Source organism: Monocercomonoides exilis, assembly GCF_001643675.1.
Source record: "Monocercomonoides exilis strain PA203 chromosome Unknown scaffold39-1025343, whole genome shotgun sequence".
NCBI classification, from domain to species: Eukaryota; Preaxostyla; order Oxymonadida; family Polymastigidae; genus Monocercomonoides; species Monocercomonoides exilis.
This window is the reverse complement of record NW_027150584.1, coordinates 675,523-701,148: the sequence shown is the minus strand read 5'-3', so window position 1 is coordinate 701,148 and position 25,626 is coordinate 675,523. Positions and strand designations below refer to the sequence as shown.

The window sequence follows — 25,626 nt, the reverse complement described above, 5'->3', positions numbered from 1 at the left end:
TAACTTTTTTCGATAATAAACATTTTGGATCAAAATATTATGTATCCAATATTTTGATCAAAATAAAAATTTCAGTATTTCAATGTGAAAAGGTTTTTTCAAGCTTGGACTATTTTATAATTGTTGACTCATGAAATCTTCAAAGTTTGTTTTGATTGCTTTTCATAAACAAATTGAGATTCGTTGATAAATCAATATTTTATTTGATTATATTTTTTCATTGCGCAGAATGCGCCTGGAATTTTAATAAATGCAAAGAATCCTCCCACAAGTTTGATAAAGATATAAAACAAGTAAGTCAAACAGTTTTCGTTTTGGTTTTATATGAATGCATTATTTATTCATTAAAATATAAACTTTCTTTTTTTAAGCTTAGAAAGTTTGCTGCATATTTCAGAGCACATTTTGTGAAATATCCTACAATATGGGACTGCGAAACAGACTCTTTAGAAGAAGAAATGGATATTCAGCTGAATGATGTGAAATACCAGAGTGAGACGCTATTTGTATCTTCTGCTGATAAAAACTAGGAAGACAGCAAGCAATGCGGAGAATTTCGTTTTACTTGTGAGTCATTAGATGTTGGAGTGCAACACATCATCCCTTCGCGCAATTCGTAGCTGTTGATATTAGGGGAAATGATCATCAATGGAGAAAGCAGTGCGTTGAATGTTATTGTGCGCTCCCTTGAATCTATTTCATCTGCTTTGGTTCATCTGAACTCAACAATTGTTAGTGACGAGGGAAGCATCATCACAACAACAGGGATTGTTCGGATTGAAAGATTGAAATTCAACTTTGATCAGTCATTATCCTCTTCAGGCAATTCAATTATTCTTGAAGCAAATGGCCAACTTTCTCTTTCATTTGTTGATTTTTCTTCGACATTTGCATCAGAAAACATTGAAGCTGTTGTTATCGATTCATCATTGCTGAGCATCGAAAATGGAATTGTGCATGTTGACAACTGCTCAATAACAATGCTATCATTCAAGAAATCATTGTTTCTGTTTTGTGGAGATGAAATATCATTGATAAATGTGAAGCTGGAACATGTTGAATCAACAAGAAATGTTGTTGAGATTGGGCAATGTGGAAATGCTGTGCTGAATGGAATTGATGCCGATGGAGTGAAATTGTCTGAAGGTTGCATCATTTCGATTGACAGTTCGACTTCGGGAAGTGTTTCAGTTGGAAGCTCCTCATTCAAGAACTGCTCGAGAAATTCGTAAGGAGCTTCTGTTCTTAAAGTGTTTCTTCTTCTTCTTCTTCTTCTTCTTCTTATTCTTATTCTTCTTCCTCTTCGCCATTATCTTCTTCTTCTTCTTCTTCTTCTTCTTCTTCTTCCTCTTCGCCATTATCTTCTTCTTCTTCCTCCTCCTCTTCTTTCTCTTCTTCTCCTCAATCCCTATCAACCAGCTATTCTCTCCTCTCCTCCTCTTCTGATTCTTCTTCATTCTCTCCTCGTTCTCAACCTTCTTCTCCTTCTCCTCTCTCTTCTGTTGACCCCATCGCTTCTCCAATCACATCTGCTTCTTCCCTCTCCACTCCTTTTCTCTTCTTCTTCTTCTTCTTCTTCTTCTTCTTCTTCTCCTTCTCCTTCTCCTTCTTCTTCTTCTTCTCCTTCTTTTTCTTCTTCTTCTTCTTCTTCTTCTTCTTCCTTTTCATCTTCCTCTTCCTCCTTATCTTTTTCATTATCATCTTATTCTCCTTCTTCTTCTCCTCTTTCTTCTCCTGATTCATTTAACACTCCAATTTCACAACATTTCATTCCAATTTGTTCAAAACAATATTTGTCTTATTCTTCTTCACCTTCTTCACCTTCTTATTTTCTGTTATTTACTCAGAAATAAGCAAAAAGAAGACAAAACATTCTCAATGTTAACTATATATTTGACACTTTCAAAAAATTCTTTGAAAGAAAATGAATGTGAAAAGAAACAAGTGATGGAAGGAGAATGACCTTAATTGATGAAACATAATAAAAATTTGAAGAAAAATTGAAAACATAAAAATCGATAAGTGAAGAATAGAAGAGAAAAAAGAGAAAGAGGAGTAGGAGGAAGAGGAAGAATAATTAGAAAAAGAATACGAAAAGGAGGATGTCAATGCCAATGAAGAACATGGCAAGGCCTTGCTATTAACTCCCTCCTCATGCCACCGTCTGCAGAAACCGCACCACTCGCTGCCCATCCTCCAAAGGAAACTCAAAGCAGATCGCTTTTTTTTGAGTCGTTCCTCCACAGCTTCAGCCGCAACAGCCCTCGCAGCAGCCGCACCATCTGGAACAACGCCTACCGCCATTCTTTCTTCTCCACCATCGATTGTATAATCTCCACTGGTAGCTTCAGCCCAATCCATTCCCCAGTCACCTTCGATACTGCATAAAGCTCCTGCTTTAAGTTGTCCAGTGCATCTTTCTGTCTTCATAATCTCATTATTCAAAGACCGCAGATGAGGATTTCGCAGATCAGCTTCGTCACAAACATATAGAAGCTGCTTCTATCCTGAAGTTCAGTAAAAACGCCGGAAACACAGATATTTCAGCAAATCTCTTCCCCGACTGTATCTCCTCAAGCAACCAAAAGACACTTCAATTTTTTCTCGATACAACTTCAAGCACCGTCAAGTTGTTAGGAAAACTGCATTTCACCTCCAGTTTACTCCTTCTGCACAAATTCCCCAAACTGCTCCATCTCAGCAAGTCCTTCCGGAACAGTTCTTCCCCATGCATCCTTGCCAACTGCACTACCTCTTTCTTCAATTTCTCCGAGAATTTCTCCCCCAGTCGTATATGAATAAAGTCCACATGGACCTGCCTTGGAAGCACCACACCTTCCCACCCAGCGCTGCCATTGCCCAGGTCTGCCGCTATCTTGTCTCTAAATATTCCCTGGATCATCGACAGCGTCCACGCCAACTTCTGTCGCAGCCCTGTCTTTAGCGGCATCAGCAGCATCTGCATCGGAACTGACGACCTCCGCGTTTGTGGCAACCGAAACGCATGCATCGCTTCGTATTCCACATGCACCATCGGAACAGAGACCGTTTTTATCGGATGCTCCATCATCATCTGTACTTCCAGTAATGATTCACCACCTGTATCAGATTTCTCAACCCCGTTACACTCAACAACTTCACAATCCACTCCGACTCTTCACAGTCTCTGCGGTTAGTCTTCTGCTTAAGAAGCGTATGCAGCCGCTGCACAACACTCGTCTTCCCTTCCTTTTTATTTACTTCTATTGGTACTTCTGTTGACATCCAATCTTCGTCCTTTCTCTTCGGTTCTTTTCACGGCAACACCAGAATCTCACACAGCGTACATGCATCTCTTTCTTCTTCATTTTCACCCTCCTCCGCTTCCAAATGTTCTCCGCCTCAGTTTCTGTTCCTCCTCCTTTTTATCCTCGACCCATCCTTCGCACTGACCCATTTCTCCTCTGTCACACCTTCCCTTCCACTAACAAATTTTCCACTCCCCGTCTTCTCTTCCAGCACCTTCACCTGCCCAGCCAGATATTCCATTGTCTCTTCATACAACGCCTTCATTTTGATTATCTCATGCTTCTTTTGCTCAATCTCTGACTTCTGCTTCTCAATTGACTCCTTGAACAGCATCTTCTGCTTGCTTGTCGTCAGCACATGCACTTTTCACACAGCCCCAACAACAGAATTAAGGAAATCAAAGATGGAACCGCCAGCCATACGCATAAATTAATGAAGAAGATATGGAAATTGTAACACCCCAACCCACAAGTTTCCGCTTGCCATCCACGCTCACCACTCCTCTTTGCTGAGCCCAGCACTTCTTCTCCTTCACCTGCTTCACTTCTTTCACCTCTTTGTTGTGCTTCTCGCTCAGCTCCGGAATCTTCCTCTGATTCATCCAGATGATCTTATCCTTCTCCTACAGCTGCTCTGCCAGCCCACTCATCCACTTCGCCTCCTTTTCCTTTCCAACGTCTTCTTCTTCTTATCTTTCTTCCGGCAAATTCAGCGCAATCGCTGTAGGCGACAGAACCAGCAGTTCCATCATTGCGCAGAAGAAGAAAAATAGAAAAGAAAACATCTAAATCAACCCGAAGAAGACTTAACATCTTACGGAATGCAGATGATGCAACTATTTGATACCCAGAACGATTCCTTGGACAGATCCGATATTTAATTCTCTTCTTGGCAATCATCGAATATGCCAGAGTTAACAACCAAATCGTCCATTCCTTGTTGTAGACTCGGCAGATTACACACTTCATTTTCATTTCAATATCAACGGAAAACTTTAATGAATCACAGCATCTTCAATTGCAGCAAACTCGTCTATCGTCTCTCTCTCTGTGTCCGAATTGAAAATAAACATTTTCCCATCAAATGTCAAACGCAAATTCTGCACCAGACTTTTCACTTTTCACTCATCTCTCTTCAATAAACAATCTCATCTCTCTTTTTCTCCCACTTCTCTTCAACTCTCTCCTCCAAAACAGCCTCTCCCCAATAAACGTGACACACATCTCACCGTCCTATTGTATTATCCTCTTTACAATTGTCTTCCCTACAAACCCCTCCCACTCTACACGCATCTCCTTCTTCTCTCCAATCACTTTTATCATAATATGATTGTCCCGCTTGCTTCCAAACGAATAACAAAAACAAGCGTCACACTCCTTGGATGAGCATGTACTCTATGCAAAAATTCATCATCCAAAATCTGTCCTTCCTCTTCCTCTTCTCTGACATCTTCTCTCTAATCTACCAGCTTCTTCCTTTTTTCTCATTCGTGACCTCTTTTGAACTCCATGCCTCAGCCTGTCAACAATCCCCTCTTCTTCAAAGTGCTCTACACTCAAAAAGGAGAGAATAAAAATTGAGTAATAACAGAAACTGATTAACAAGCAAACAAAAAAGAAGAAGAAAAAGCAAAAGCTTACGCAGAAGATGGTTACGAATCAGAACAAAAGACAAAGACTGATGCAAAATCAAAATCAACAGTTGTTACAAGCTGTGGAGAAGATGGTGAAGGGTAAGAAAGCCTTTACTCGCTCAGCAACCAGCACGAATGCAGATGTCCATTCAGAAGCATTCATCTGTTTATTTGACAAGCTAAAGAACAAGGTCACATCAATCCGGTTTCATGCATAGCAACATGATGATTGAGCTCGAGCCTGTCGATCAGCACACTTTCATTTACCATAAGATCTACACAGCAACCTTAAATAATTCACTCACTGGAATTTTATCTTGTTGAACTCTTTCTCTCGATTCGCAACTGGCTGCTCCGCTTCACTAGCATCACTAAAGGAGGCACACATGGAGGAAAAGGTGAGAGATGGATGGAGAGTATGCTTGTATGGATCGAGCAGCAGATGATGAAAGAGGAAATAATTTTGAATGTGTTCGTTGATCGAAAGAATTCACACAAACTGGAAATTGTCTAATTGCAAGCTGCAAGACACATCGCATCAGAAGGATTCAATTTTGCACAGAATGAAATATCTTTCAATCTCAATTAACGTGATCTTTTGGTCAAACTGCTCTGAAGGTACTTCAAATGCTCTTTTTGAATATCTTCCACAAAAAAATGCCTGACAAAAAGAAGAAATCGAAGAAGAAAGCCAAAAGAGAAGACGAATACTGTGTATTATTTTTCCAAATGAATAGTTCCCAGAGGGAACAAGCTGTTTGAAGAAATTCAGTCGATTGTCAGACGCTCGTCTTGCATGTTGAACACAGGAAATGTTGCTTCATCGCTAAGAGCTTCTTCTTCTTCTTCTTTTATTAATTCTTCCTCTTCTTATTCTCTTTTTCCTTCATTTGAAATGAAATATGTTAAAAGAAGACAACACGTATCAAGATTATTGAAATGCTTGCTTAGAGCGATAAGTACTATGAAAGAAAATGAAGGTGATAATAAACAGGAAATGGAAGATGAAAAAAGGATAATTGACGGAACGGAAGGAAATGCAGAAAAAAATACAATTTATTTCTCAAAGAATAAGCAAAAATCAGAATCGATAAGATTGGAAGAAGAGGAAGAATAAGAAAAAGAAGATTTATGTGATGAAAATGGCAAAGCTGATGAAAATGTGGATAGATAAATTGAATGATCTATCTCTTCAAATGCACACTTAAAGGCTTTCTCACTCGGAACCTGTTTGTGTTGTGCTGAAGAAGCAGAAGCAGAAGATGTTGATGAAGCATGACAAGACGTATGCTTTTTCAACATCTTCATCTGTCAATTTATCGCTTTGCGAATTGCATCGCGCGCTGCCGTCCTCAAGTGGCAGCCAAAATCATATCGCATCTTCCACTTAATTTCAATTCATCTGCAGCCCTAACAGCTCCACCAGATATGCCAGCATACACTTCATCCGAAACAATGCCTACAACACATCTTTTATTCTCCACGTCCTATTTCTCAAAACCTTCACTCTCAGCTTCAGTCCAACCTCAATTTTACCTGTACGACTTCACCTACGATTCCTTCGAAAATTTCTTTCAGACCGTTTCATCGAGCTTTAACTCTTTGCCTAATCAAATCGCTCTGAAATCAAACTGCATCTGAAGCACTTTCCAGTCAGCCACATTGTATTCATCCGGTTGGCTCAAGCGCATCGTGTGAAAGTGGTAACGATGCCTCACATCCCCAGCACCGAATCAAATGATGGAAGACGGAACACAGACAACTAGAATACATCTAAAAAGATCCGCAGCTACAGCTATGGCTGCATTGGCAGCTAAAAGTTCAGAAAGAAAAAAGGTTCCATTTCATCATTCGCATCGCTTCAACAAGCCCCACAAAATGATGATGAGAATGTTTCTGTGATGAAATCGATGGATCTCCCCAGCATATCACATCAGATTCCATCTTCATCGTCTTTTTCCGATAAGCTGCTCCTCCGCTTCAATTGTTCAGTTGAAACACTGGAAACATTATTGCATCTGCGTTTCCATCATCGGATTCGAAATAGTCTCGTGTCTCGGATCTTATACAGAAGCATGAAGAACTCTGCATGCATCTTCTCCATCTACATCTTGGTCTCTTTTTGCTTATTTTATTCTTCAACACATCTCTCCCTCCATCGTCTTCTCCCTTTTCTTCTCCCTCTTTGTCCCCCTTTCTCCTTCCTCGCCTCTTCGTGCTCCTCCAGCACCGCTAGCTCAATCGCTGCAGGTGACAGAACACATCTTCCATTCTCATCCTCCCTCTTCCTCCAATTCCTTCTCCGCAATTTCTCCAACTTTGCACATTTATTACTTTGTTTTCAAACTTCATCTCCACACGCCTCAACTGCGGCGATCGCGACACCAGACGCGCTATCGCCGACGGAAGCAACGACGGGTCAAACAGATCGTAGATCGACGGGAACGCAATCACATCTGCTGCCGCAAAGATCCGCTTGCTCCCCGACTTCGTGTTCACCGAAGCTGCAAGCGATGGAAGTAGCGCTATCAGCGGAACCGAAAGCATCTCCAAAAGCGCGACATCGTACGCACACACAACACCCCCACGCAACACCGCCTGACACATAACAGCATATCCCTCAAGGAGTCTGATGCTCTCTCAGCAACGACTTCTTGTGATTTTCATACACCCCAGCTGCCGACGTGTATGATGCCGCCACCTCCGATGCATCCGAAGGGTCAATCAAATGTGCTGATGACGAAGATGATGGCTGATCATCTCCTGCCGCTTTTTTCTCTGTGCTTCTCCTCCTCCGGAATTGCGAAGTTGATCGGAGTGCTGATCCAATTTATGAAATTGAAGAAGACGAAGGCGCTGAGCGATGAGACGACTGCTTAACTGGCTGCGCAACAAGAAGTTTGATGAGACATTTCCTATAATGTCAGCCAGAAGTTCCACCCGAAGAGCTGATAGCATTCACATTTGCATCAGAATTGTCGACCAGCAGAAAAAACCTACTTATTTTATGCTATTTGAAAAGATAGTGGCAAGATATTTTTATATAATTTGTCAATATAAAATGGAAGGGAGAAGGAAAAGGCACATTCTGAGGTGAAAGAAATTTGATGATACAAACTGTATGAATCAAAATAAGAGAAAAGATTGTTTTTTATAGTTTGTTATAAATGGTGATTTATTTTGAAAATTAACATATCTAACTTCAATTTTTTACAATAACATTAATAACTGCTCTGTATTAACAACTTTTTGAATTTCTTTCAATTCAATGAGGACAGTATCGATGAAATGTTCTTTTTTAATAATTTCTGATAAAATATTCAAATTAAAGCAAGTTAAAATCTATTTATCTTTCAATATAGGAAAATACTGAAAAAGAAGTCTCGATTCGCAAAATCAAAACGTAGACTTGAACAGTTGAAATGAAAACAAAGAAATATAAACAAATTTTTCTGTAACTTCAAAAAACAAGAAAAAAAAAATTTAAATCATAAAAGTGATTCAATAGTTAAATGTGTATTTGAAATCTGTTTTATAAAAACGTAATATTAGGGGATAAGTGTGACAAAACTCAATTGAATAATACTCAGCAATAAATGATGGTAACGGAATGATCAACATTTTTGATCACTCGTGATCTGATTTTCAGATCAATTAATATTTTGTGACTTTTCAAAAAAAAATACCCATATTGATTGGTTGAGTGTTATTAATTATTGTTTTCATGCTTTTCAAACAAGATAACTTATGTTTTGTTCTGTTTATCATATTATCGAAAATTTTTTGAAGAAATAATATCAATTTCTCAAAATATGAAAAAAAAACTATGTATTTCAAATAAACATCAATAAGCAATTAATAATAATTATTTATTAATCAATATATTTGCATGATCATCACTTTCGTTTTTCTAATTAATCCAACCCTTAATGAAAATTTTTTATGATCAAACTTCGGAATTTTTTATGATATCAAAAAAAATCACCCAAGTTGTTTGAATTTTGTGCAATTTTGTCACAGTTGGATGATCTTGCAAACTCGTGAACCTTGGATGGGATGAATGGGGGGAAGGATATTAATTCAAAAAAAGAAACTGAGTCAGCTGTATCTTGAAAGTCGATAATCAGATCAAAAATGGATTCTAAGATTTCTAACCCAAATAATTCTCTGCATGATGTCTCAAAACTATCCTTTCCATTCGGGGATGAAGCGGAAGAGGTATCTCCTAATGAATATTGTTCTGGTTGCAGAGGTGGGACACTGCCTGAGGAGGTGGTCTGAGCTAATTCCACTCTGCCTATTGATCCGCTGAGTGTAAAAATACTTCCCAGTCCCGATGCAGGATCTGTTGCAGTGTTTTCAATAATTATGATCTGATAAGCGACTGAGCCCTTAATACAGGCTTCACTCTCATAACAAGAGGTGTTGTTGTTTTCGTTTGTTCTGGAGAATAAAGGTTCTCTGAACTTTAATGGTTAATGAGTTTTGTTCTATTCTTCACTTTCAATAATTTTACTGATTTTTTAATATTTTTTTGTTTCTATGGATGAGAATGATGGATTTGAAATAATACGATGACATAAAAAGCCAACTTATTATACAAAATGACAACAACCATCAAATATGCATTTAATAGATAATATTGATTGACCCAATCGAGATGGATTTATAGCTGACATTCCATTTCTCTCACACTTTTCAAAAAAAAAAAATTTCACAAAACACCAGTTTTTGTTATTCCAAAATATTTTTCATATTCAGAGATTACTTTTGATATCACAATAAACTTTAAAAAAACAATAGAAAAAAATTTTATCACAGAAACCATTTTTTTTGAGTGATAATTTGTGATTTTGGTTGAAATATTTTTGCCTTAAGGATTTTATTCCACATTTAACATTAAAATATGGATGATTATTTTTGAAAGCATATTTATTCTTTCAAAATTTTCGGTTCAAAAATTTCACTTGAACATTAAAAAAAGGCTGCTGAAAAATGAAAACACAAACAAATGACATCATCATCTTCATTTCAGCCTCAACATTTGTTATAAAAATTGTTTTTATTAATTTTTTTATCAATATCTGAAATCTTTATTCAGTGACAAACAACCTTTGAAAAATCAACACCCCGAAAAAAGTTATGATTTCAAAAATCATCACACATATGTTTCTCATCTTAGAATATTTCTTTATGTTATTGTGGACTTGAATGTCAAAATTGCATTTATTCGATAGCAGAAATAGTCCGGTGCAAATCTTTGATTTTTTCATAAATGCAAGAAATTGGCCCCATTTGGGGCAAAATTTTTATCAATTTGATAAAAATAATGAGATTTGTTCGAAACTATTTTTTCGCATCAATTATCATCAATCTTCCATTTCAATGCTTAAAAATACATTATCATTACTAAAATGAGAATTATATTTAAGTGGGAGAAAATACGGACTTTCAAGCTTTTTTTGCACAAAACACAAAAATATTGCTTCACTCATAATTTTATTTGACTTTCTCAAATTTCAAAAAAGATTTGATTTTCATATCCTTAAACACACATCGTTGAAATAGAAACATAAAGTTTTCCAATATTTCACGAATACCAAAAAATGGACTCATTTTTATAGAATTTTTTTATCTCAAAAAGACAATGAAAAGTGCATATTTTTTTAATGAAAATGCCTGAAGTAAAATATTTTGTCCCAAGTGATTATTTTTGAAATCAACTATTTTTTTGGGGGTGTTGATTTCTCAAAGATTGTTGATTGTTTGAAAGAAAATTTTAATACAAAAGAGAAAAAGCATAATAATTGTTTTTATAAGCAAACGTTTTAGTATTATAAAATAATAAAATGTTTTTATTAAACCTTATCACTTTTCGATTTATTATTTAATTGATATTTGGGTGAAAATTTTTGAAAAATCACATTTTTTTAGCCTGATCTGTCCCACAAAAAATCAGAAACACATATTTGTTAACAGTAATAATTTAATAAATAATTAATGAACTCTTTTTTTCTTTATAGAAGAGTTTGATGTTTTATTATAAATAATATTCTCTGTTGGCACAAACTGACGTACACAATACTTAAAGAATTTTATCGTTTATTATTGTTGTTTAACTGAAACACGTTAATTTCAAGTTTTTTTATTTGTCTTTTTCAATGCAATGATTTTTACTTATCTTTTATTTGAATATCAACAATATTTATCAATGTAACTTCATTGAGCAAATGAATAGATTATATGTTAGCTTCATATATTTGTTTTTGAAATAGTTTTTTTTTCTATTTTTCAATATTTACGCTTTCAATGAAACAAAAAGTGCACAAAAATAAATAGTTAAAAACTTGTTTGTATAATGACTTAAAAGCAATTTGATTGTTGTATATTCATTCAAAAAATTTCACAATTAATGATCGACATGTTGAGTTCTTATTTATCTTTGAAAATGCGACAACATAAGAATGATAATGAATACGAAGTGTATTTTAAACTGTTATCATATATAAAACTGCAACTTGCTTAGAATGTATTAACTTTCATCGTTATCTTTAATTGGAGCAGCACGCAAATAATTTTTGCATTCTTCCATTTTCGATATCCTAAGAAAGGAAAAAGAAGTTAGTATTCATTATGATTGGTGCATGTTATTGACTCGTTTAATATATCGTCTGTGGTTGCACAAAACCTGTCGGAGGTAGCAATGGATTATATGGAGAGAAGGGTGGTGTTTGAGCGGAACATGCCACAGCAACAGCTTATGCAGCTGTAGCAAACGCTGATTCTGTCTCCTCTATCTCCTTGTGTGCTTCATGGGTTATGCTGTGGCGCGGCGTGCGTTGCTGCACGGGAGCGTTGTGCGTGCCAACGATGTGGCGCTTTTGGTGATGCTATCTGTGCAATGTTTCAGCTTCTTAATTCTCTTGTAGCTTTGGTGATTCCAAAGTCGATGCGCAAGCGGCTCTTTTCTGAGGAAGATGAAAATGCGTACACGTTGATCAACGATCTGCTTGACCTGTTGCTGCTACAGTCGGTGATAGCTCTACTGTTTTTACAATCTCCAAGGTTGAGGCGTGCGGCAGTGAAGCTGTTCGATGAAGTGATGCGGTGAGGTATTGCAGCGTGCATAGAGAGGAAGATTGTGGAGAAAAGGTTTGTGTCAACAGGGCTGAGGAAAGAGGATGGAGGAAGAAGTTCTATCGTCAGCAGCGATTGCTCCACAATTGCTGGGGGATCAATAAGAAGCTGTGGAATGAAGATGAAAAGCATGAGGAGGCGAAACGTGAGATGTTGAAGAGGTGTATATATTTCAATTTGCTGTTATGAATGATCTGGGAAGACATGTGTATATCGAAGTTATTGAGCGCGCTGACGGAGCAGCTACAGGAGAAGGACGAGATCATTCGGATGAATCAGAGTAAGATTCTGGAGCTGAGCAAGAAGCACAACTCAGAGGTGAAGGAGGCAAAGGAGCCTCAGGAGGTGCTGGCGAAGACAAAGATGAAGGCGTAGCTGATAAATGTGGGGATTGAAAAGGAAAAGAAGAAAAAGATGAATTTCGGAAAGTTTGAGGAATTACAGTCGGATAAGATGAAATCGAAAGCATCCTTATTTCTGATGTTTTTGCTGAATTACTTCAAGGCAGAGAAAGAAATGCGAAAAAGACGAAGAAGGCTCCGTTGAATCCCATATGTTGTGGTGATGTATCAAGTTCTTCTTCTTCTTTTTCTTCAAAGACAGCTAGAATAGGATTCGCACAAGATGAAATGGAGTCTCTTCTGTTTGTTTCATCTGCAGATATTGCCAGAGCTGTTGCTTCTGATCTTTCGGGAAGCGTTTCAGTTGTTTGTGTGCCGTTACCATCATTTGAATCTGTTCATGAGGTGCACCATTGTATTGACTTCTTCGCGTTGTGCCTGCAGTTGCCAAATGTGTGCGATGTTGTTGACCTGTGAGCTCTTCTGACGGCGTCAAAGAACAGAGCGGTTGTGAAGAAGGTGAGTCATATCTTTGCGCTGCTGAACCGGAGCTGGATTACAGGATGCCTGTGCTTTCGTAGGCGTAGGCGGATGCAAGGGTTGAAGTCTGGTTGAAACGGCTGGTGGAGGCAATGCAATTGGTTGTGGCAAAGAATTTAGAGCGGTTAGAGCTGCTGCAAATGGTGCGGAAGCTGATGGAGCTTGCAGTGCTGAAGGAGAAAGAAGAGGAAGAGGAAGGAGGAGGAATAGTTTGCGATTCCTTCATATTTTTCCCCTCATCAGAAGGCGAATTATTCATCTGAAAGAGAAAAATCAAATGGAAACCAATACGATCCTGGAAGATGGTTGTGAGAAGAAAACATGGAGCGAAAATTATTGAGAATATGGAAAGGATGTTTGAAGTCAGATGTGGAATTAATGCATTTTTGAACACGCATGTTGGCAGAGGCAATATAAAATTATGCAGAAATTGATGAGGTCACGCAACTGGAAAAAGACTATTGGAATGTTTTCAGTTTAGCATTGTGTGTTGTGGATGAGGAGGATTCTCTGTGGATGAATGCAGTGGAATTTTGTGTTTCTTCTTCAGTGTCTTTGCCTGCGTTCCAATGAGTTTTGTATTTACTGTTTGAAGGAATTGAGGTTTCTATCGAAACAATTTCCTTCTGCGCTGCCCTGGACCAGCCGCTTCACATTCTAAAACTTCATTTTCTGATTCTGTAAATTTATCTTTTTCTTTCTATTTCAATAACTATTAAATAATTCATAGCTGTTCTTTCAATCCCCTCAAAGGAACACTCAGAAAGTGTCAATGAAATTCCATTTACTGAAGAAAGCGAAAACAACAAAGTTGAAGAGATAGTCTGTGCCCAGTTCACGTTATTCATCTGAAAGATACCACCGTGAATATTTATCAGCTCTGTGGTGAATGCTGTTTGTGCCAAGTATCCACTTCCAAAAGATATGTTTGGCGCACTTATCCTCATCTCTCCTGTTCCAGTTATTTCAAATAGTTTTTCTCTTTGAATATAAGCATTTGGTGAGTCGCACAAAAGAATAAGATCGCTGACAGTCAATAAGCCTGTAGAAAACGAAAATAGAGATAAGCAGGATTCTTCAAATACTATTTGTGTTTCTATGCTCATATCACTTTGGCCATATATTGTGAAAGCGTTTGTTCCACAATTCACATTTTTCGTCTCTGTAATCGTTCCTGAAAAGACTTCGACTTTGGGAACTAAGTCTGGAATGAGTTGTGTGATGCAACGGCTGATCACGCGGCATGGATGACTTTCATCCAGTCCACAGGCAAATGTGTCTTTGGCATTGGGTTTTATTGTGGTTGAAGAAACAAATCTGATCACTCCGAAATCGTTTCGAAGCCAATCGCTACGATCAACAAGTGAACTGTAACTTGAACAAATTCTGTTTGTTGATTTCCTTGTAGAATAGCAACTTAAATGAATATTATAAGATGTTGAACCATGAAGCAACATATCGTTGCCTCACATCTTGCATGTGTTATTGTGGAAAAAACAGTAATAAAACAAAATTCCATTATTATTTGCATCCACATATTGGCACATTGCACCTGCTCCACACTTGGAAAAGAAATTGCTGAAGAGACAATTTGAGAAAATAATTTGAATTGTGCCATCCCAATTTATAACAACGCCATCGTTAGAAGTTGAAAATTTTGACGCTCGACATGATTTGAAGAATGAGTTTATAACGCAATCTTTTTGTTTTAGAGCAGTTTCTTGAAAAAAACCAATTCCTCCTCCATCATTCGCAGCAGAGAAGTTATAAAAGGAGCACTCATCAACCATTGATTGTACATTAACATGTTCGAATTGAATTCCTCCTCCACTATAATTTGTTGTTCCTGCTGCAAAGCACTGGACAAATGTTGAATGAAACACAATGCATTCAGCAATTTTCAAAGAGAAAATCCCTCTTCACCTTGCGGATGAAGCATTGCATCTTGTGAATGAAGAATTTTCCCCAGTAAAAATTGTTTTTTCATTGTCATGAACATAATGAGCACCTCCTTGTTCGGCTGTGCAATCTTCCCATTCACACAATGAAAAGGATTGACTCTCTGTTGCATCCGTATGTTCTTTTCTATAAAGTGCATTTGTTTCTCTTTTCCCAAAGAATGTTGTTGTGTTTTTGTAGGCAAATTCTAGCATAGAATAAGATCTGCTCGAGGCCTCTCCTTCAAAGGCATTCACACACGAATAAATGACGCAATTTTCGATTGAACTTAACAAGCACAAATGCTCCATTTGGTAATAACTGTTCTTTACTTGTTTTACAGAAATATTCCTGAAAGCACAGTCAAAAATTTGTTCACTTTTGCTCTTTCCAGTCAACAGAAAATTGAATGATGATGAAACAGTCAGATCTGTAACGATGGATACTTTTTAAACGTTTGAATTTGAATTATGAGAAGAAAATACAAGGTCAGAAGAGCAATCATGCTTTTAGAGGATAAAACACGTGTTTGTTGGCAGATAAACATACTTTGAAAATGAATTGTATATGCGGTTTTGTTGTGGGATATACAAGAATTTTTCATAAGCATTGATTTGGTTGCACTTAGCATCAAAAGTGAAGACAAACGTTCACACATTATATTAAACAATTCATCTGGAACACGCAAAATGCATAAAATAAGTAATTTAAATCAATAGAAACACACTTTAATTGTCGTTCTTTGGAAAAGCACTCTGTCCTTTGAAAATTCTATGAACAGGTTTTCTTCAAAAATTAATATGGGTGATTATTTTTGAAATCATATTTTTTCTTTCAGATTTTTCGGTTTGAATATTTCACATTAATATCAACAAATGAACACCGAAAACGAATAAGGCCGGTTTGTAACATCTTCATCTAATTTCAGCTTAGACATTGGATTTTGCAACATGTTTGATGAATTTTGCATTTGAGAACAAATTCTCTTCATTTTGACAAACAATTTTTGAAAAATAGACATCCCGAAAAATGTTATGATTTCAAAAATAATCACACATATCTTCTTGCATTCGTTTGTTTCAATAAAAACAGAATTTATTTTGATCAAAAATGTAATAAAAATTTCATTTCAATACAGGGTTCCAAACATAATCATGGTGGGTTCAAATGAAAATATATCAATCGAAAAATGGAACTTCAAGTATTTTAATGGAAGAAATCATTTTGAATAATATTATAATGGTATTTTTTTTGATCTGTGGTGATTTTTCAAAAATTTTCTCCCATTTAAGAAATAATTTTGTTCCGAAATTTTAGAATAAATAAACATGATTTCAAAAAAATAAAACCCATTTGTTAACGAAATGTGGAACAAAAACCATTGAGCTCAAAATATTGTCCCATTTGTAATGTGAAAACTTGATATTATCTGAAATCAACAAACAAGAAAAGCTTGAAAATTCAGATACAATGTTATTTCGTAATCGAATTGTAAATTTCGAATTTGAATTATTTCGAACGAAATTGAATTTCTTTTTGTGTTTAAAAAAAAAAAAAAAAAAAAAAAACTGAATGTAGGCAAAATGCAGAACTCAAATTTTTAGATGTTTTATGGTTCTGATACTTGATTTCATGCAATTGAATAAGCTATTCTAATTGATTCGTTCATTAACCATACTTCCATTCGAGAAAAATATAATTAGTTTTCTCAAAAAAACAACAAAAAAAGAACACGACTATTTGCTTTGAGAAAGTAAATACGGTAATGCTTTTATATTCAAAATAAACTTTATGAAATTGTTTAGCAGAAACTTTGAGCCAACGCATTTATTATTGCTGTTTTTCATGAGAAAATATTCAATTCGCATTTTTGATATCAACAGAAGAATTGGATCAAATTAATATGCAAAAAATTCAAGAACTTACTCAGGATATCCAGAATGATGATGAAGGTTTGGACAACTTTTGGTTTAATTTATTGTTTCAAACAATAATTTTTACGATAGAACAAAATGAAGGAAGTTTGATTGATTTGTCACTTTCAAATCCTAAAATTAACCCACTTTTATATTTTTTGAAAATGCTTATTGTTTTGATGTTTTATTATCGTAAATATTAGAAGGAATTTTCGTTGGAAATATTTCAGATAAAGTATCTGAAGAAATACTGAAAGCTCTTTTTAAACAGTGCGGACCAATTAAAAAAGTAACCATTAAGACGAGCAAAGAGAGCAAAGAGAGCAAAGAGAGCAAAGAGAGCAAAGAGAGCAAAGAGAGGAAAAGTTTGGGATATGGCTTTGTTTATTTTGAAGATTTTGAAGCTCCAAATAAAGCGATTTTGAAATTCGATGGTTATGTGTGTCATCCTTAATTAAGTTCCTTTTTCTTTAACTTTTTTTTTTTTTAATTTCTGTTATTAATTATATGTCTAGCCACTCGATTCACGTCCAATAAAAGTTCGTCATGCCAAAAGAAATTCAAATCTTATAGTTTCTGGTGTTCCGTCAGGAACGAGCGAAGAGCATCTTCGTTACTTGTTTGGTCTTTTTGGTCAAGTTGATAGTGTGGATGTGAGTGATGATAATACTGTGTACGTCTGTTTCTCCAAGCGAGCTGATGCCTATGTTGCAAAGAAAACATTGTCATCACTTGAAGCAGCTAAAGAATTCTTCGAAAACTTACCTGCCCCCTATCGAACATTCCATTCATTTTCCTTTTTGGTCAACGAAGCCAACTCCTGGATCTTACGCTCCCCAGTGCCCTTGCCTCTCGCCATCGGCTGGGCAGATTCAGTCACCCTCAAGTCGAGCGTCATGCTCCGCTTCGATGGAACGAAAGTGAATTCTTCGAGTTCGAAATTTGAAGACGCTGTAATGAAGGCTGCATCAAAATACGGGGCTGTTGTGAGGGTGGAGCTGCCAATGGAGGAAGGGAAGAAATTCAGAGGGATTGGTTTTATACATTTTGAGTCAAACTCGAAGGGGATTAAGGTGTGGGGGATAAAAATGAAGATAAGAAGATGAAGAAGACGATGTTGATAAAGTTTTTTCTTTTCTTTTTCCATTTTTTTTTTCTTTTTTCTTTTCTTTTCTTTTCTTTTTTTTATTTCTTCATTTTCTTCTCATACCAATTGACTTTCAATAATATTTCATATATGTCTTGAATACTAACACTTTTTCTTCCAATCTTCAATTCCTCCTTTCCCAGTCTGCAAGAAAGCTGCTTGAGGCAAAGAAGCTTGAAGTTGGCTCCATTGTTATCAAAGTGACAGAACATAACAGACCGAATCAGCAGCAGCAGAAGCAGCAGCTACAATCGCAGCAACAACAGCAACTGCAACTGGTTCGACAGATTCAACAGCAACTTTATGGCCTTAATTTTTATGAAGATCATAATGACCATTATGATCTTCATAATCCTCATGATCAACATGTTCCTCATGAACCTCATAGTCCTCAGCAACAGATGCATCTTCTTCAACAGAATAGTAATCGTAGTCATAACAATCGTCATCACAACGATCATCAAAAAGAACAAATGCAATACCAACCTCAACCTCAACCACAACCTCAACCTCAACCAAAGCCATCACATCATCAGCAGCAATCATCTTCTCCATCGCCAATGCAATCCCAAACGCATTCTTCCTATCCACAACCTCTTTCTCAATCTGATTCTTTCTCTTCTTTCTCTAATTCACAGAATCACCTTCAACCCAGCAGCCAAATGCTCACACTCAACCAAACTCGACCTTCTCCCAGTAACCAAATACAGCATCAGAGCTATTCTTCTCTTATACCACAAGAATTGACACAGACATCATCATCTTCTTCTTCTTTATTTTTATCTTCTTCTTCTTCTTCTATATCTTCTTCTTCTTCACTCCCCCAATCTCTTCACTTCACTCCTTTTCTTGATGACAGTCTCAAAAGCACTTCCACACAAACACCTTTCAACCGTGCTGAAAATGTTATCCAACAAAACCAATTAGACATAGAAATCGATAAATTGACACAGAAATTTCAAAGAAATCAGCAGTGGGAAATACAAAAAGAACAGAGAAAGAAGACATCAACGGATGATATTAATGTAATTTCTTCTTCTTCTTCTTTTTCTTTTTCTCCTTCTCCCTTTTCTTCTTCCTCTTCCTCTTCCTCTTCCTCCTATATTCCATATTCTTCTTCTTCCAATCCAAAACTCTCTTCTCCTGCTCTTCTTTCTCAGCCATCTCAACCTTCTCAACAATCTTACTTGCTTCCTACACCTTCTCTTCCTTCTCTTCCTTCTCTTCCTCTTACCTCTCTTCTTCATCCTCCTCTTACCCCTTCTTATCCTCAAACCCATTCTCATTCTAATGTTAATTATCCTTCTTCTTCTTCTTCCTCCTCCTCCTCTTCTTCTTCTTCGACATCTGCGAGAAAAAGAAGTAGAGAATATACATCTTTTGTCTCATCATCTTCTTCTTCTCCTCTTCTCTCTTTGCCTTTCAATGCTTCTTCTTCATCTTCATATCCTTCCTCATCTGTTAAACCTGCTTTGTCCTCACATCTTCCGCTTATACGTTCAATTCCTCCTCCTCCTCCTTCTCCTTCTCATCTTCCTCCTTTTTCCTCTTCTTCTTCTTCTTCTCCTTCTCCTTCTTCTCCTTCTCCTTCTCCTTCTTCTTCTCCTTTTTATTATTCTCCTTCTCCTTCCTCCTTCTCCTCTTCGTCTTCCTCTTCGTCTACGTCTTCGTCTTCGTCTACGTCTTCGTCTTCTCCTCCTCTTCCTTCCTCATTTTCCTCCTCCTCCTTTTCTTCTTCTTCTTCTTTCTCTAACATAATTCCTCGATCATCACCTCAACATCAAGCAATCGTTAATACCCCAGTGAATGAAATCACTTATTTATCTTCTTCTTCTTCTTCCTCTATTTCTTATGCTCCTTTATCTTCCATTCTTAGTGAACCTCAAAATTCTTCTTCTTCTTCTTCTTCTTCTTCTTCTTCTTCTTCTTCTTCTTCTTCTTCTTCTTCTTCTTCTTCTTCTTCTTCTTTCTCTTCTTCTTCTTCTTCTGCTCTCTCTTGTTCTGTTGTTACTCCTCTAGCATCCGTCTCTCTATCTGATCCATTCTCTTCTCCTCTTCAGAAAGAAATTTATCTTTCTTCGCCTTCTTCCTCTTCCTCTTCTGCTTCTTCATCTGTATCATCATCTCCTTCTCTTTCTCCTTCTCTTTCTCCTTGCCCTTCTCCTTGCCCTTCTCCTTGCCCTTCTCCTTGCCCTTCTTCCTCTTCCTCTTCCTCTTCTTCTTCCTCCTCTTCTAATTCAAATTCTTCTTCCTTCCCATCATCTTCTTCTTCCTCCTCATCATCAAATTCATCATCTTCTCTCTCTTCTTCTTCTCTTTCTTCCTCTTATCCTTCCTCCTCCTCTTCCTCCTCCTCTTCTTCTTCTTCCTCCTCCTCCTCTTCCTCCTCCTCTTCCTCCTCCTCTTCCTCCTCCTCCTCCTCCTCTTCTTCTTCTTCTTCTTCTTCTTCTTCTTCATTCAATTCTTATTCTTCCTCTGATGCAACGGATAAATCCAATATGTTTGAAAGAAGCGATTTTGTGACTTTTATTGAAAATGCAAAAAACACAAAGCCAGATAGAAAACACAATGAAGTTAAACAGAATGGTGATAAAAAGAGTTATTGTAACAATATTAATAATGATTATAATAAAAATATAGGAATAAAAAATAATGTTAACGATGAAAATGGGGTAATAAAAACGATAAAAGAAGAAGAGGCCAAAGTAGAAGAAGAAGAAGAAGAAAATGAAGTCAGAGAGGAAGCACGAGAACGGCGAGAGATGGAAGAAGAGGATTTTCGCAATCGCTTAATGATGGAAAAGCTGAATATGAACGAAAAGTTCACAAAAAGATACAAAAAATTGAGTCCGATTTTCACAAATCGGAGAAAAAGTGACACTTTTATTGAGATTTTTAAAAGTTCAAAGGATCTTTTAGAAGACAATTCGAATCATTTTGAGAAGAAAATGGTGAATCCGATGAACGTTCAACAGATGGTGGCAGTGAGGAAGGAGGAAGAAGAAGAAGAAGGAAGGAAGGAGGAAGAAGAAGAAGCGATAAAAAGAGGGCGAGAAGAAGAAAGGAAAGAGAAAATAACAATAGAAAATGAAGAAAGAGAAGAAGAGAACGAGAACGAGAACGAGAATGATAAAAAAATCAACACAAGGATAACTAACTTCATTTATGTTGAAGAGCATGCGAAGCCTCTTTTTCTTCTTCCTCAGGGTTCAAACAATAACTCCATTAATCCACACTTGAGTTCATATTCTCAGTATTCATTGTATCAAATTGAAGGCAATCAGATAGGAAACAACAATGCAGATACTGCACAAGCTGTGTTTGATGCATCTTTATCCAATCCATGTGACAATAAAGGTGCTCTATATACTTATTGTCCTTCTTCTTTGTCTTCCATCTCTTTCTCTAATCCAGAAAAAGAAGGAATAATCAAAACAATAGCTGTGAAAGAAGAGGAAACCAAAACAGAAGCAGAATATTGTGATGAAGGCATAGGTGATGATATTGATGATATTGATGATATTGATGATATTGATGATATTGATGATGATGATGATGATGATGATGATGATGATGATGATTGTAAAATGAAAAAATTTTCATTCAACAAACTTTCCAATCAATCACTTACATTGCAAACAGCTTCTATTCCAACTACAGCTGCTTCTCCTTCCCCTTCTTCTACTTCTCATCACTCGCCATACCCCTCATCCCATGTATTAATGCCCTCTTCCTCCTCCTCTTCCTCCTTCCCTACCCCTGCTCCCAATACCCCTCCCCACACCCCTCTTTCCGCCAGACTTCTTTCTGTTCCCTCTGATCACAGTCTCTCTTCTCAAATCGCTAATTTTTTCCAATCAATCTCCCGCTCTTCTTCCATGAACTTCCAACCCCCTGCCTACCATGAATGGGAAAAACATTATTCTTCAAGTGATAAGGCCCCAGAAATTTGGGTAACTGCGAAGAAAATTGATTCTTCTTCGGCTTCTTCCTCTTCACCTACCCCTTATTCGAATATTACAGCGTTTCCTTCTTCTTCTTCGATTGCTGCTCCGAGGAAGGATATTCCGTGGATTAAAAAGTCGATGGGGAAGGAGGAGTTAAGGAGGAAAAAAGAGATTATAGAGGAGAGAGAAAGAGAAGAAAGAGAAGAAGAAGAAAGAGTTGGAAATAAAATTGTGAAGAAGCGGAGAAGAAGAAAATGTCGGAAAAGCAAAAGAGATGGGGTGAGTGAAGATTCCTTTGAAAACAGCGAAACAAGCACAAAAACAACAAAAACAACAAAAACAATTGAATGCTTTGATAAAAGAGCAAAGCAACAGAGGAGAAGGGAAGAGGAAGAGGAAGAGGAAGAGGGAGGAAGAGGAAGAGGGGAAGAGAAGGATATTGAAAGAGGAGAAGAAAGACAAAAAGAAGGAGAAAGTGAAAGTGAAGACGAGGGAAGTTTTGAAAAAGGTATAGGGATGATTGGCAACGAGAACGAAGATAGTGATGCTTATAGCGATGAAAGCAGCGAGGAAAGCAGTGCAGGCTGTGGCATTAGTGGCGATGATTATGATGATGCTTTTGTTAGTAATGTTGGCAATGCTGATGATTTCTGTAATGCTGATGGAGACAGCAATGGAAGCAACAGTTGCGACAGAGCGAGCATAATATATGTGGGGCAAGTTTCTCAACAAAAGACAGAAGACGAACAAAGCCAGACATTCAGCGTGAAGCAGTATGAAGGTGATTATTCATCCAGATCTCTCAGGACAGAGAGAAGGAAGAGGAAGAATGCAGGAACAAGAAGCAAGACACCAAGAACGCAAAGGCAGAAGAAGCTGATAAAGAATAAGAACAAGAAGAAAGAGAAAGAACAAATTCTCTTCCGGAAGGAGTCAACGCAATCACTCCATTCTGCTAATTCCTTAGAGCAGCCTTCGATTTCTCTGCTTTCTCCGATTTCTCCTCCAATGTCTCCATGTTTCACGTCTCACATGCTGTCTTCTTCGACTTCCGAAGCAGATTCCACTTTCTCTGAGCACTTTTCTCTCTTATCATTCAATGATCACTCTCCAAATCCGCAGATTAGTGCTTATTCTTCTTCTTCCTCTTCCTCTTCCCAGCATCATTCTTTCGCACATCGCTCCATCTCTCCTTCCGTCTGTTCTACGAAATCCATCTCCTACTCTGCCTCCTCTTCCTCTTCTACCCTTTCTTCTTACTCCCCATCATCCTCCACTCTCATGCCCTGTGCCTCCTCTTTTCTTCGACCTCTGCTCTCTGCCTCCACTCGTGACTCTCCCGGGATAATTGACTCTTCTTCTTCCTTCACCCACATCCCCCCTGTGACTTCTGTTGTGCCCTCAATCCCTTCCTCTTCCACTCCACCGCCACAACTTGTGCTCAACAGTTCTGAATCATTTTCGTTTTCGTCTGTGTTTCACGAAGCTTCTTCTTCTTCTTATTCCTCTTTACTTCATTCATTTTCTTTGCATGATCGTCAAACAGAGTCTTCTCTTCAGCCTGCTGATGGTTTAGATGCAGGCTCTCAAAACTCAGAAATGACGTCTAGCTGATATTAGATATCAATTTGAAAGAGAATTGTTAATTATTATTTTTATTTTTATTTTTATTTTTATTTTTATTTTTATTTTTATTTTTATTTTTATTTTTATTTTTATTTTTATTTTTATTTTTATTTTTATTTTTATTTGATTTTTTTTTTATTATTATTTTTCGAATTATTTCATTATCTTTTATTATCATATGAAATGTTGTAATTCGACTGCCTTATTTATACTTCATGTTTTTGATTTATTGATATTTTTTTCTCCTTATGAATTTTTAGATAGTCAACACTATTATTATATTTGTCTAAATTTTGTATGAAATATTAAGATAATTTCATTTTTTTGATATTGATTTCTTGATTTGCCAGTTGATTAACATATTTTTGAGATGTTGTTGATTGCTTTTTGAAATTTTTGGCTTTTCGCATGTTGGTAATTCTATGAACATGCTGAAAAACAAAATATAACAGTAATTCAATGTTCTTGTTCTTCATTAACAATTTATGAAATTATCAACTTTTGAAAAACTAATAATTGACATGTCCATTAATGAAAAATTTTTTTATAAAAAGCTGTATAGAAAGAAAAATGTTTGTGAAGAACTCAATGAGCAAATCGAAATAAAAATAGGGTTATCAATAGACCCCAACCCATTTTTTCATTCTGACACAAAATTTTGAAGAGAAAAATTTTGAAAATTTGCAAAAAATACAAAAGAAGAATCAATTCTTCGTATTATCTTTCTTTTTCCTGGTTTTCTTTGCATCTCTTCGTTTTCCTCTTCGTTTGGGTCATCAAAAACAACATCAGAGAGTTTTCTTTTGATTATGTATTTGAATTCAACCATTTCATCTTTTTCGTTTTTGATCTCTCTATTTCATGTCTTTTTCCTTCTTTTTTTCTTCATTTCTTCCAAAAAAATCTTTCCCAATCGTCAAGAAGTTCTTTTTTTGTAATTAACTTTCCAAAATAATCGAAACGGTTACGATGGGAAGGAAGAGGGTATTTTGATGATTCAGGTTGTTCGCGAAGAACCGGACCGAACGTGTTATGAAGAACTCCGCTTTGTTTAAAAGCTTTTTTAATGACAGAAGGAGTGAAAGCGGAGTGAATTGCTTGAGGAAGCACGTCGACAAGTGCTTTTCTCAAAGAAGACGATGATGTGGATGATGGAACATCAAATGATGAAGAAAGAGAAGTTTTCAGAGTTGTAAATGCTCCTCTGTCGAGTGGTTGAGATAAATGAGTTCTGTGAAGAATGAATGTCACGAGATTAATGTTATTTTCTGATTAAGTTTTCCAAATTGAAGGATCACCGCGTGAAGGATGAGAGTCGATGAAAAGAAGACATTTCTCTGTTTTTAATGAAATGTGCTTTCTTCTTTTAACGATGGAAGGGAGAAGAACTGTTTCTGTATATTTCTTGAAGTTTTGCTTGTCCATCCAGCCACTTTTGTCAGGCTGGATGTCTGAATTTTCTTGAAAAGTTCCTTTTGTTTAATTTTCATATAAAAATAAGAATTTTAAATTTCGATCATATTTATGTTCCCACACAAGATATTTCTCCAAAATGGAAATTATAACATTGTCATAATATTGTTTTCATGACAGCGAAGTTTCATGAGTGAAAACAGAAATTTAAACAAAATATGAAATTTTTTCTTTATTTGATAATTCATCAAAAGGAACTTTTTAAAAGAATTTGGACAGATGTCCAGTGTTGGAGAGAGAAGAGGCATCAGTTCGTACGGTTGTTTAACACTTGGACAGAGAATGATGCAGGGAAATGAATAACTGTATGCAGTAATGGAAGCAACAAGTGTTGCTTTGTCCATTCTTTGTGCTTCTTTGCAGACCCAGCCCTTTGTCAAGATAAATGGATAACTTCGATATTGGCAGAAGAAGGTATACGCAATGATGATTCGTCAACATTCAATATTAATAAATGTTTGTTGTGATTTTTTTCGTGTAATTTTGTAATCATTTGACACCAGGGCTTCATCACAGTTTTGCATGACACAGCCAGACGATTTATGTCTAAACTTTTTGGTTTGCTCTTCCTCAACTCTGGATGCCGCTTCAAAAACCCGTACGCCGCAGCATTTGAAACTGAAATATGTGGCTTGTTTTC

General features: G+C 36.6%; 6 protein-coding genes across 6 annotated transcripts; 4 read left to right on the top strand and 2 right to left on the bottom strand.

The window, feature by feature from the left end:
- Positions 1 to 638: 638 nt before the first annotated feature.
- On the top strand, positions 639 to 1,232 carry MONOS_3231 (uncharacterized protein; the record flags this gene model as incomplete). Its single annotated transcript, XM_067873217.1, has 1 exon — positions 639 to 1,232. The coding sequence occupies one exon, from the start codon at positions 639 to 641 to the stop codon at positions 1,230 to 1,232; it is 594 nt and encodes a 197-aa protein (XP_067723033.1).
- A 238-nt stretch (positions 1,233 to 1,470) lies between these two features.
- MONOS_3232 (uncharacterized protein) lies at positions 1,471 to 3,889 on the bottom strand (the record flags this gene model as incomplete). The annotated part of the gene is made up of 5 exons (XM_067873218.1): positions 1,471 to 1,734; positions 2,245 to 2,502; positions 2,654 to 3,099; positions 3,453 to 3,650; positions 3,754 to 3,889. The coding sequence occupies 5 exons, from the start codon at positions 3,887 to 3,889 to the stop codon at positions 1,471 to 1,473; spliced, it is 1,302 nt and encodes a 433-aa protein (XP_067723032.1).
- Positions 3,890 to 7,153: 3,264 nt separating this feature from the next.
- MONOS_3233 (uncharacterized protein) lies at positions 7,154 to 7,528 on the bottom strand (the record flags this gene model as incomplete). Its single annotated transcript, XM_067873219.1, has 1 exon — positions 7,154 to 7,528. One exon carries the CDS (start codon positions 7,526 to 7,528, stop codon positions 7,154 to 7,156), a length of 375 nt encoding a protein of 124 aa, XP_067723031.1.
- A 4,715-nt stretch (positions 7,529 to 12,243) lies between these two features.
- Positions 12,244 to 12,876, top strand: MONOS_3234 (uncharacterized protein; the record flags this gene model as incomplete). The annotated part of the gene is made up of 2 exons (XM_067873220.1): positions 12,244 to 12,338; positions 12,567 to 12,876. The coding sequence occupies 2 exons, from the start codon at positions 12,244 to 12,246 to the stop codon at positions 12,874 to 12,876; spliced, it is 405 nt and encodes a 134-aa protein (XP_067723030.1).
- Positions 12,877 to 16,780: 3,904 nt separating this feature from the next.
- On the top strand, positions 16,781 to 19,819 carry MONOS_3235 (uncharacterized protein; the record flags this gene model as incomplete). The annotated part of the gene is made up of 5 exons (XM_067873221.1): positions 16,781 to 16,829; positions 16,997 to 17,232; positions 17,309 to 17,866; positions 18,084 to 19,742; positions 19,817 to 19,819. 5 exons carry the CDS (start codon positions 16,781 to 16,783, stop codon positions 19,817 to 19,819), a joined length of 2,505 nt encoding a protein of 834 aa, XP_067723029.1.
- Positions 19,820 to 20,438: 619 nt separating this feature from the next.
- MONOS_3236 (uncharacterized protein) lies at positions 20,439 to 24,052 on the top strand (the record flags this gene model as incomplete). The annotated part of the gene is made up of 1 exon (XM_067873222.1): positions 20,439 to 24,052. The coding sequence occupies one exon, from the start codon at positions 20,439 to 20,441 to the stop codon at positions 23,499 to 23,501; it is 3,063 nt and encodes a 1,020-aa protein (XP_067723028.1). The 3' UTR covers positions 23,502 to 24,052.
- Positions 24,053 to 25,626: the final 1,574 nt, after the last annotated feature.